We start from the raw sequence: 12493 nt of genomic DNA, 5'->3' as shown, positions 1-12493 counted from the left end.
TAATTTGCTGATATTTTATTTCAAAATTCTTGCACAAGGAAATTTTTCTCTTAACCAAATTGGTTGATACGGTACAGTAAGTTGCTGTAAAAAAATTTAAAAAAAACTTTTTTGGTGGGGGGGATTCTGTCTTTTTTACATTTCTGTACCTTTCAACAAGATTGTAAATATTTAGATTTTTGTCTTTATGTGTTTTGGTTTCAAGTCGCTAGTAAGAAAGTCACACAAACAAAACTGATCATGTTCAGAACAAAAGATTTGTCTTTGTGATGTACCTTTTACAGATGGACTGTTTTATTTGATTACATACAACAGCCTAGTGTTAAGTTAATCTGTTGATTTGAGATTAATAACGATGACTTGATTTTCAATAAGCAGAGAACAAATCAAGTGATTAAAGATGATCCCAACGCTTAATGTATATATGAAAAAATTTAAATGCTTTCGATTTAAGAAATAAACACTTCCACATATCTATGTAATATTTTCTCTTCTGATTAAAAATTCTTCCAGTGTCCAACCATAAAAAATGTTGATCATTGTATTTTATTATTTAGCTACGGTATGTCAGTTTATATTTTCTGCAGGCACACTAACAGGATGTTTGCTGCAATCAGATGTTTCTTCTTTGTACGTTTAATCTTTTCATATTGATAATCAAAATGTCTGTGTAGTAGTGAAGACTTCTTCCTCAAATTATTGTCCCACAGGATGTTTTTGTTAGGTACTAATATTTTTTCAGGTTTGAAGAAGTACATTATTTTCAATATTAGATCAGTAAACCCATACATGTGAGTTCTGACCATAGAAGCATTAATAAATTATTAGCCAACTTCAGGAATTACGATACAATATTTTACATGCTTTATTTCAAATCTACTGAGGTGCTATGGAGTTTGATGAGTTCTGCTGATCCTCAGATTATGGCAGCTTTCATGAACTGGAAGAGAAACAAAATAAATTCACAAATGTCAAATTGAATAATTATATGGAGAGTTTCTGTAAAATAGCAATATGGAGGCAAAATACAACTTTATTAAATTCCTTCTTTTTTTGGCCCTTAGTTGACATTAATGTAATACCCAGCAAAGAACAGCAGATGTCACAATTTTAAATCCTTTGCTTAAGGATTTAACACAGTCAAATTTCTTAAATTAACTTAAAAGCTAATTTAAGCCAATTAAATTAGGATATCGATTCCTTCATCAATATCCTTCATCAAAAATAACTTTGATGAAGGAATGACTGATCTCCAATCATCATATTTGAAATCTGTAAGATTGTAAATATTAGTTGGTAAAATCTACCAGAGATACAACTGATTTTCCAAAAATAAACAAAAGACTCTACTCACCTGGTTGAATGAGAAGCTTGCAACCCTGCAGTCACATGAGAGATTCAGCAGATGAGCCTGGAAACGATCTGAGAAAAGAAGCAACAATCGAAAATCATTCATAATCTTCAGTGTGTAAACTGATTGTTAATGACATGTACCCTACTATTGCTTAGACAAACACCAGAAGCACCTTCATGCATACAAAAGCCAAAACATAAACAATACCAACTGTTGCAACAGAGAAGATTTTAAAAGTTTCTATGAAAGTACCTTTAAGGATTTTAAGTTTTGTCAGGGCTGCAACATAACTGTCATAGTTAACTCCATCATTGGAGCTGTATTCAAGCCAAAGAGCTCTGAAGGTCGCCTCATCTAAATTGAAATCTGCAAGGTAGAGAGCAGGAATTAGTAAAATAAAAACAACTGCAAATTTAAAAAATATGCAAAAAATGTGGATGTTTGTTGTGGAAAAAATCCTGTTATTTGTAGGTAACACCTATTACAAATGTCAGTTACATTAAATTAAATTACATGAAATTGTTACATTTGACACTGGAGGTGTAACAGCACAGCTAGAAATATATTTCCATTCCTGATATCTGTGTTGCACCAATATCAGGAATTTATTTATTTGTTGTTGTTTTTTTATGCAAATTTTGCACATGTTAATAATAAACACATAACATACCATGGGAAGCAACCACCTTTTTCATTTGGGTTTGTGTGACAGCAGATGGACCCCTGCTCTCATAGTTTCCCACATATTCTCTCCTGATTGCAGCCACATAGTGCTCCAGTTTGAAAAACTCTACCACATCCAGGTCTCCAGTTTTATCTGCCTGAAAGTGCCAGTTAAAGAACAGAAAAACTTGTCATGTTGAAGACTGTGATGAGCATCATTTGGTGAGGGTCTTACATGGATTTTCTCCCAGTTATGTCACAATAGCTTATCTAGTCAGTACAAAAGCACAAAATGATTTAACACAACCTTCAGCAGAAACAGAATCTGTTCTGAAGTGGCCATCTGCTATGAAAGACTGGAGATTTGAGAAGACAGAGCAGATACACAAAAAAGACAGAAGAACTGATGCAGGAGTACTTTCTATAGTAATAACAAGTAAAAGGTGAATAGCAGGAGAAAGTCACATTTAACTGTTGGCAGCATTACCTCAGCTACTGCCCTCTTCAAGAAACTATCACAGCTAAACTATAGTGGATTTGAATATAGTAGCTTAAAACACTCACAAGTCTCTACTTTTAATTTTATAGAGAACCAATCACGGCTGCTTCAAATGTATCATCCTTTTAATTCCAAATGGTATCAAAAACAGAAGTGAAGATAATTACATCCTAACATAAATCTATTTGTGGCAGAAATAAAAATCCTATTTAAAATCAATCTGCAAAGTGTTTGATAACTGGAAATCATTATAATCAGTTTTTCCAATAAACCTAGAATGATACTGTGTGAAGAATTTGTTTTTTTGCTAGATGACTGAATTTAATCTGTGATATTACCCACCTATCCTACTGCCATTTCTCCAATATTGGTTGCAAGTAAGAGGTCTAGACAGAAATCCTGACATCCCTATCAACAGATTCACTACTCAGCACATTTTGGAACATCCTAAGGCGCACCAAGGCCAGGCGGGAGATATTATCCCTGTAGTGAGTTCTGGATCTGCTCTAACTGGAATAAAAAACCAACCAAAGGGCGGCATTCAGCAGGCCTCTGATCAGAAATCCAACCCAGCTGAATTCTTTCGATGAAGAGGAGCAGCAGTTCTAAGCTCCCCCACATGATGGCGCTCCTTACTTTTTTCATAAGGCGGAACACAGCCACCATATGAAGAATGAAAGAACAAAGCAATGACAGCTCTCAATCCTTCTAACCATTGTTAACCAGTTTGATGTATGACTCCAATAATACCAAAAGAAAATCAACATTTATGCAAAAAAAACCCAACAAAACAACAAAACTCCAGAATATTCATTTCAAGAGGATACATCCATCAGTACCAACAGCAGGTGTGCAGTCTTGAGAGTAAGAGCTGTTTTAAACAATGGGGAGAAACATTAGTAACATATTCCTATTCTATTTATGCAATATTGTTAAACTGTAAATATAAACTTACATTCGCCGCGAACTGTGTAGCCACCAGTATTCAGCTTAGCAAGAACCTCTTTGTCTCTCAGCATCTTAAGGAAAACAAACAATGAACACAGTAATACGTACACACGGTCATAATAAAAATAAAGAAATGAAGGGTTTCTTTAGATGTTCAATCAATTAGAATATGTCTCTGATGAGGCTCATTAGTTAGATTAAAAGTACCTATTAAAAATAACATCCTAAAAGCTTGTATTAAATAGACTTCACTAAGTCAACATTTCTGCATTAAAATGTTAATTAATGGTCTGATATAATATTTTCATTTTAAATGTCATGTTTTTATTAATTGTACCCTCATAGCTAACAGAAACAAAGGCTGTCAAACATTCTTCTGTGCTATTTGTGTTTTAGCTTAAACATTCACTATGCTTAGGTTGGCAACTACAGGTACTTAATTTAACTTTTTCTGGTATAAATTCAAGCTCAAACAGTGAGATGTATTTGTAAAAATGTTGCCAGATACAAGCTGTGTATTTTTATTTTATTTTTTTTTAAAGCTCTACAAATTATATTCCTAAATATTGCCTTTTATAAATACACTTAATCTCAAGCTCAGGTAAGAACAGATTAACGTCCAGAGATGCTGTATTTTTGTTTCTTCACAGAAAAAATGGTTCAAATTACATTTATAAGGACATTGATCTAAAATACACACATTATTTCTCTTAGGAAGTTAATGTCCATACAGCAAAACAGCTGTGTTCTTAATCCACATTTATAATAGCTTTTTTTTTTTTTTACAGTTTACATCCAAAAAAGTAACAAAGATGATTTTTAAAAACTAGTAAGGCAGTCTTACCTCCTTTGTTTTTTCTTCCTGAGGAAGAAAGAAAGAAAAAAAATTACATACAAAATATAAAAATCCATCTTTTAAGTCAACGTTTTTAATATTTAGTATTTATTCCTTACAGATATGCATGATTCCTCCGGGAATGCATGACATTGCAGCTCATTTGGCCAGGAGACACCAAAACTGTTCATGAAACCCTCACAGTTCCTTCTGGCCTTTTCACAGAATGACCTGCAGGGACGCAGGACTCGGCCCTCCACACACTCCGGGGCATACACCCTGCACAGAAACAGCTGTATGTCCGCTGAGCAGACAGTCTGCACAATAGAGCTGAAGAAAGACATCTTCATGACGGCCTCCCGTTGACTTGTGTGGCCAAGAAGATTAGGGACGATGGTCTGGTTGTAGGACAGGCCCTGGCACATGGGTATGGTGATGGGCTCACACATCCTGTCACTGCTTCTCATTCCATACTGCACATAAAAATACAAATTGAGTTATTTTGCGTGCACTCCTGCTTCAATAAGCTGCAACATTTTTCATTTATTTTAGATACATTTCTGTTGTTCACTTCTGGCTCTGCCCTGTAGTAATACCAGTATGTATTTATTTCCATATTTAAGAGAGTTCAAATAGGCCATCTTGGATGGGCTATTTGAAATTTTGTAGAAAACCAGCAGACATACCTGTTCACATGACTCTGTGGTAAACTGTTCACATTTCAGGTTTTCAGGCCAGTTTAAGCCAAATCTGTTCATCAGTGGCTCACAGCCGGATCGAGCCTTCTCGCAGAGCGTCCTGCAGGGAGTCAGGTCCTTCCCAGACTCACATTTGGGAAGGTAGACAGAGCACAGGAAAGGCTTCAGATGAGCAGAGCATTCAAGCTGCACAAGAGGCATAAAGTGATCTAGCGCCAGATTTGCCTCGTCCTGAGTTTTGTGGACAAGCATGTTGGGCAGAAATACTTCTGTATAAGACATGTCTTTGCAGAAAGGAGAAGTCATGGTCTGACATGTTCCAAGAACAACAGAAGTCTGGAAAAATAAAGAAATATGTTAACATCAAGATTATTTTTATTACTTCATTGTAAGCATTGCTTTTTTGTAGATTCAGTGGAAGTAAAGGAATAAATTTCCCATTTATAAAATCATTTCCATAATAACAAATCTTCCAATCTAAAGATGTCTTTAAATCGTAATGACAGTGAAATGGGAACCTTACCTCTTCGCATGACTCTGTGGTAAATGCCTCACACTTTAAGGATTCAGGCCATGGCAAACCAAAACTGCTCATCAGTCTCCCACAGCCTGAGCGTGCCTTTTCACACAGGGTCCTGCAGGGAGCCTGGGGTCTTCCTAACACACATTTAGGTGTGTAGACTGAGCACAAGAAGGGCTTAAGGTGAGGAGAGCATTCAACCTTTATAAGTGGGAGAAACTGATGAATGGCCAGGCCTGCCTCTTGTTGGGATTTGTGGCCTAGAATATTGGGCAGAATAGTGTTTGTGTAAGACACATCTTCACAAATAGGGACTGTGATAGGCTGACATGTTCCTGGTGGGGCTTGTGTAACAGGGGCAGGTGGACCCTGCAAGAAAAAATAAAGAGGAGATCATAAATCATCTATCCATCCATTCCTCCAAGTCCCTCATCTCCATCCTTGGTGATTGTCATTAGTGTCACATCTTTGCTTTTTTTTTCTCAGTTTTTGCATTTTTTCATTTTCATAGCAGAAAACAGGTTTAGATTGCTTCTTATTTATAAATAGGGTCCTAATTTTGAACTGACCATTCATGATTATAACTTTTTCATTCGAGCATATGTCAGTCTATTTTATTGGGAGTTTTTGTGATAGGACAATACAAAGTAGCACATACTTGTGATTTGGAAGGATAATTATGCCTTGTTGTTTTTTACAAGTAAACATCTTAAAAGCATGCATGTCTTAGTCATTTTTTGTGAAATGCTTCTTTATTGTAGTTACAACTGCTAGTTGTTGGTGGTATGTCTCTGCCAGCTTTACACATCTAAAAGCTGAAATGTTTGCCTACTCCTATTTGCAAAATTGTTCAGGTTGTGATTATCAATGAAAGGATGCCACAACTTCTAAATTCAATTTAGGTAAGGACCTTAACCTTTTCTACAATTAAGAATTGAGCTAAATCATTCCATTGCAGCTCTGACTGTATCGTTGGGTAACTTTCCTGTTGGATGATGTTGCCCCCTCTACTGTCTTTTTGTAGGTTCTAATGGAGAATTGTATTTTCTGGGTGAGTTTTTTTTTAATCAAAAGTAGTGTTTAGTTCAGGGGTCTCAAACTCCAGGCCTCGAGGGCCGCAGACCTACAGTTTTTAGATGTGCCACAGGTACAAAACACTGGAATGAAATGACTTAATGACCTCCTCCTTGTGTAGATCAGTTCTCCAGAGCCTTAATGACCTAATTATTCTGTTCAGGTGTGGAGCAGCAGAGGCTCATCTAAAAGTTGCAGGACTGCGGCCCTCGAGGACTGGAGTTTGAGACCCCTGGTTTAGAGCATTATTCAAAACGTACCATTTTGATTTATCCAACTTCACCTCCTTCTACAAGTTTACAAACTACATATTGCAGCTCAAGAGATAAATGCATGCCAGATTTCATGTGAAAAGAGGTTTGAAAAAGGGGGCAATCTGTGTGACTTGCATGCAACCTGAGAGATGCGTTATGCCCGGCTGCCTGGCTTGCCTTCAAACTTAGGTCCAGTTCTTTTTCAATCACACTTTGAGTCCAGTCCCACTTCATTTCCTTGAACGCTGAGAGCTCTGGTCCCACTCAGGCCGACCAGATGGGGCTGGTTTGAAGCCAGTTATTGGTACATTGGCTCAGAGAGCGTGTACAGATCATTAGTGTAAGTTAGACTATAAAATAAATTTCTACACTTTGAACATCTCACAGAGCTCTGTTCAGTCCATCATCTAAAAGTTTAAATAGTTTTGCAACAATGACCTGCCATCCTTTGGAACTGGGCCAAAGCCTCACAACCCAGCAGGACAACACCACAGTACAAATAGGAAAGACTGAAGTGCAATGATCTTCCATGCATATTCATGTGTTATAATGGCCCAGTCAAAGTATTCATCTAAAAGGGTTTAAGAGGCAAAGCTTTGAAATTGTGCAAAGAAGAATGGACAATAATTGTAGCCTATAGGAGTCCAAAGCTGGTAGACAAAGACTAGAAAAAAAACGTTCTGACTCAGCAAAGCAAATATAAATGTAAACCACACTTTCCTATTTTTTGTTGTTGTTAAAAAATAAAACGTGTTCTTTCAATTTCACAATGATGTGCTTCTTTGTGTTAGTCTATCTCATAAAAAAATTATAAAATGCATTGATGCTTGTTTAGGTTTAAGGTGCATGAATACCTTTGGCAGTAGTACTATAGTCACTAATTTATAATTTGCCAAACTACAGGCATCTTTATGGTTTACTACAGCCAGGGTTTTTAGACATTAGAGTACAATTATAATTAAGTTTAATGTGCTTTTAAATTTCATCTGCAAACTAAAACAAAATTCCCTAATTTATTAAACTAACTCACTAAAGAAATTAAAGAGCCTACACAATTGTTTAGTTTTGTAACTGAGGAAAATCCTCTGCAGAGATAGAACTATTTAGAAATCTCTGATATTTACCTGAACACAGTCAGTCTGTGGGAGACTTTCACACCGAAGCGTTGTTGGCCAAGAGAGTCGTTTAGTTCTTAAGACGGGCTCACAATCCTTCTTGACCTTTTCACAAAGAGCCCGGCATGGTTTCACTCGACTTTCATCCCCTGGGCCACATTCAGGCACGACGACACGACACATTAGGATATTGACATGTGGGGAACAGCCCGTCTGCACAATCTGGCCAATCTGATGCACGCTGAAGCCCTGGATTCCATTTGGATAACGGGTAGTTTTGTATCCCACACTTTGACAAAAGTTGGTTGTTAGTGGCTTGCAGCTTAAACTGTCATCTTTTCCAGAGTGCACCTGCTGAAAAACATGCATGCACAGAACCACTAAGAATAAAAGCTTCATGATTCTCGACCACAGCCCGTATCCCAAAACTTCAACTCAGTCTGCTGCTTTTATTGGGAGGTGGAGAAAGAGTCTACCAATGGAGGTTTTACAAACAAGGTGCTTGTTTAAGACCACAGGTCACGAAACAAAACGATGCTCAACATGCAATAAAAACAAAGCTGTCTCACAGCAGGTGGTCGGTTCTGGGAAACTTCAACCCGACTGACCAAAATCCGTGAAGAATGCTCAACATCTGGTTGTGATTGAGATGCTTCTGAGTCACCACTCTGCAGAAATAAAAATGGGTGGTTAGAGCCTGGCTGCTAAAAGCTGGCACAAGAAAGCTGAAGAAGTTACTGACTGAATTTTTACAGAGAATAAATTACATCATCTATTTCCAGTAAGACGCTTCAGCTAGGTTTCTACACAATTGTCTTCCCAAAATGCCTTTTTCAGGTTCAAATTTCAAACATAAACCTAAATCTCCTAATTGGATTTAATTACCTGTATTTTCTACAAATCATGAAACAACATGATGCTGACTTTTTTTTATTCTGTCCTGGCAAGTAAAACCAGCTCTACTTTAAAATCAACAACCATTAGGTTTGTAAAATCTGAACAAAACAATCCTCCACTACCTACAGCTGATTTAAAGAACAGATTGTAAATTTTGATATATTTTATTGTGATTGTAAAGGTTTCAGAACAAAAACGTTTTAATTCTTTGGCCAGTTTTTAAGCAACATCCAGATTGTCATAAATGCCAGTCTAAGAATCATCAAATAATTTCATGGATCCCCCTAAAATCCATCTGATCAATAGTCAAGACAAATCAATTTGAAGATAATAGATCTGAATTTACATGTTTTGTACATGAATATATCAGAATAACAAATAAATTATGTAAAACCAAACATTTTTTCATTCTCTCTTTTTTCCAGAATGTAAAAAGATAAAATTATAAACTTTTGCAAACTTTTCAAGACTGTATAGAAACCTTGCTTAAAACAATGATCTAAGGTTGACATGATTTCTGTAAGGTGGGAGGATACAATTGAAAACATCTTTAAGAATAAAAGCTGCCTTGTTTGACTTGAAGCATATAACACAATTTGATAAATGAAAGTCCAACCAAAAAAAAAAAGAATAAGAATTGAATAATTGAAAGTTCAAACAATCAAAATTTCAACTAAATTTTGAACTACATTTTAGTTATGATTAATGCAACAAGCTCACCTCTTTACAAGACTCTGTAGTAAAAGATTCACACCTTAGGGAATTGGGCCACTGAAAGTTATATGTACTCATCAATGGAGCACATTCAGACCGTGCCTGTTCACAAAGTGTTCTGCAGGGCAGCTGGGGTTTTGCTGAGACACATTTTGGTGTGTAGATTGAACAGAGGAATGGCTTCAGGTGAGGAGAGCATTGCACTTTCACAAGGGGCGTAAACTGGTGTATTTCCAGGCCTACTTCAGCTTGGGTTTCGTGACCTAGTCTATTTGGCAGAATGGTCTCGTTGTAAGGCAGGCCAGAGCAGAAAGGGACTGTGATTGCCTCACATGTTGCTGGGGGAGCTTCAGTCACAGAATTGTCTTCACCCTGTTGGAACAAAAAATATGGTCATCTTAAATGCATTACAGTGTTAGTTGTGATTAAAAAATATCCATTTTTGGATTAGATCTAAAATAAACTCTAGACAAAGGGGAGTTAGGAACAAGTTGAGGAGGTTGGAATGGGTATTGGTGTGTGGGATGATGGACTTTGCTGGGTGGGGTGTATAGGTTCAAGGAATACTCCTTAACTGCTTTTTTGGCCCCATCTTGTGCGAACATTTTTAGTTATAAAAATTATGGCCTTCAGATTAGGGCCAGGAAGCAAGCGATGAAATCTTCAACACCCTTGACTGTTGACCTCTATGCTTCTCATGGATATGCTGGACCAGTTGTGGACTGCAGGGACAACTCCACCAGGTGGGAGAATAGTATGCCCTCCCGCCTTTGGTCCCTCTGAGTTCCAGACATGGTGCAGGCTGATGCCTGACCAACACGTTGATAACAGGTTGGATAATCTTGCTCTGGCGCATTAGGTGGATGTCTGGCCATCAGGATGATTGGGTTCTAGGTTTGGTCTGCACTGGAAGTGTGGGTGCATTGCTGAACTGGAAGATTTAATGCCCTGCATCTCTCAATTCACCTTTCTGGCCTATGGCTATCCTATGGAGGTATCTGGTTAGACATCTGTCTGCAGCTGCTGCAGCCTTCAAGAGGAAAGGTCATCTGTTCTTTTTTGCACTGAGTGTTGCAAGGTTTATACTATTAATGACCTCACTATTCTAATAACTTTACATTTCCAGGTGATAAATTCTGATTGATTTAATCAAATCAGTCATGCAATGACAATACCACCCACAACACTTGTCTCCACCTAAAGAATAATTTGCCATAATTTTTATGAAGACTTATCAAAGCTGTGTTGAATGATGCCTTTGTTCCCCTTTCAACACATCTGAGTCAAATGTCTTAATTATATCATCATGTTCTGAAGAGCCCTGACAATAATCAATCAAATTCAGATGTGGAACAGTGATGCATCTAAAAGTTGCCAGGACAGCAACTCCTGAGGAATGGAGCTGAAGACCCCTGGCATAAAGTGATGTCTCACATTTCATGAACCACAAAGTTAAAAAAGGTAAAGAAGTTACTAATTTTGAAAACTCCGTTTGTGCCTCTTATGAACTTAAAGTGAAAACTTGATCAACTAACCTGCACACAGTTAGACACTGGTAAAGAGTCACACCGGAGCCTCGACGGCCAGAACAACCACTTTGCTCTTAGAGTGGACTCACAATCCTTCTTGACCTTGTCGCAGAGTGCTTGGCATGGCTTCTTCTGGCTCTCATTTTCTGAACCGCATTCAGGTACAACAACGCGACACATGACAGTGGCGATATGTGGTGAGCAGGCGGTCTCCACCATCTTACCAACTTGGTACAGGCTGAACCCTTGGGCCCCACTTGGGTAAGGAGTAGAAGTATATCCCAAACCTTGACAGAAGCTGGCTGTTACTGGCTTGCAGGTTGTCCTGTCATCTGTCCTGGATTTTGCCTGCTGCAGAAACAGCAGCAAACAGGAAGACACCACAAAGAAATGTCTCATGGTTCTCGAACAAAGTCTTGGACTGTTTTAAAGCTTTTGGGTGGGTTGTACTGGCATGTCCTTGCTTTTTAGGAGGTGGAGTACAAATTCAGTAATGTTTTTTTTCTTTTACAATATGAGCAATGATTTAGGGACACTAGTATATTGCACATCAAAATGATCCTAAAAAATAAAATAGCAGTCATGCTGGCCTCTGAAATATTCAGTCCAAATGCTCGAGAGAGTTGTGGCATGTAGCACATCTGCTTGTAATAATATGCTTTGTGGATGAAGAAAGGGGTAAAACATTTGTTCCATAAATCAGTATTTTAGCAGAAAAATAAGGAAGCTTTGGTGTTATGAAAATTACCTTTTTGCTCAGGAGCAGCAAGAGCATTGTGTACATGAGATGGGGGGCAGTTTTAACTAATGGAAACCAAATGTAGTCTTCTTTCTCTCACAGACCCTTTAATCATTATTAATAAAATAAAATCAGAAGGATTGAATAATATAGAATGCCAATGATGAAAATGCAATGTTTGGAGAATGTGTTTTGAAGCTAAGCACATCTTTGTCATGTGGTTATAGTTAAGTAAGCATGAGAGATGCAGAAGTGAAAACTGGTTGTCTCCACATAAAGTCCTTTTACCATTTAGAGTACCAAGACTTCTCAATTCAGAATGTGCATGAAACATTTACACAGTCATGTTAAAATGCCAGGTTTTTGAAATGGATAAAAAAAATTACTTTCTTCTACCTTTAATGTGATATATGTCATATTATTCAGCTAATAAAAAAACCCAGTTTAGATTATTTTCCATTTTGGAGTATGAAGTAGGGCAAAATGACAGAAGCCTTTTATTCAAAAGAAAACACCATGGCCTGGAAAAATTTCTCCAAACCTAATGGAAGAATAAGTTATGCTCCATCTTTAGGCCAAATGGTCAAGCACACCAGTATCACCAGAAGAACACCTACACTAACATACAGTGGTGGCGCCATCATGCTATGGAGC

The 12493-nt window shown here is 37.4% G+C and overlaps 1 protein-coding gene across 2 annotated transcripts; it reads right to left on the bottom strand.

Annotated features, from left to right (window-relative positions):
- Positions 1 to 841: 841 nt before the first annotated feature.
- On the bottom strand, positions 842 to 11547 carry LOC102238120. Of its 2 annotated transcripts, none has more exons than XM_023331588.1 (14): positions 11107 to 11547; positions 9578 to 9943; positions 8530 to 8628; positions 7970 to 8314; positions 5521 to 5886; positions 4986 to 5333; positions 4419 to 4772; positions 4309 to 4326; positions 3472 to 3535; positions 3344 to 3387; positions 2025 to 2175; positions 1607 to 1720; positions 1355 to 1422; positions 842 to 940 (listed from the first exon to the last, which is right to left on the bottom strand). In XM_023331588.1, the coding sequence occupies exons 1-14, from the start codon at positions 11497 to 11499 to the stop codon at positions 917 to 919; spliced, it is 2754 nt and encodes a 917-aa protein (XP_023187356.1). In that variant the 5' UTR covers positions 11500 to 11547; the 3' UTR covers positions 842 to 916. The 2 variants fall into 2 exon arrangements, with proteins under 2 accessions (XP_023187356.1, XP_023187357.1); XM_023331589.1 differs by having other exon boundaries at positions 7970 to 8311.
- Between the last annotated feature and the right edge of the window lie 946 nt (positions 11548 to 12493).

This window comes from Xiphophorus maculatus, chromosome 3, assembly GCF_002775205.1.
Source record: "Xiphophorus maculatus strain JP 163 A chromosome 3, X_maculatus-5.0-male, whole genome shotgun sequence".
Lineage (NCBI taxonomy): Eukaryota > Metazoa > Chordata > Actinopteri > Cyprinodontiformes > Poeciliidae > Xiphophorus > Xiphophorus maculatus.
This window is presented reverse-complemented; position numbering and strand designations above follow the sequence as displayed.

What these genes read in the sequence shown, in the direction of transcription:
- LOC102238120 (XM_023331588.1), bottom strand. Translation starts at nt 11,499, where the DNA reads ATGAGACATTTCTTTGTGGTGTCTTCCTGTTTGCTGCTGTTTCTGCAG. An exon ending in CCACAGAGTCATGCGAAGAG is followed by an intron (nt 5,334 to 5,520) that starts GTAAGGTTCCCA and finishes TTATTTTTCCAG; the next exon opens with ACTTCTGTTGTTCTTGGAAC. An exon ending in CCACAGAGTCATGTGAACAG is followed by an intron (nt 4,773 to 4,985) that starts GTATGTCTGCTG and finishes TTTTATGTGCAG; the next exon opens with TATGGAATGAGAAGCAGTGA.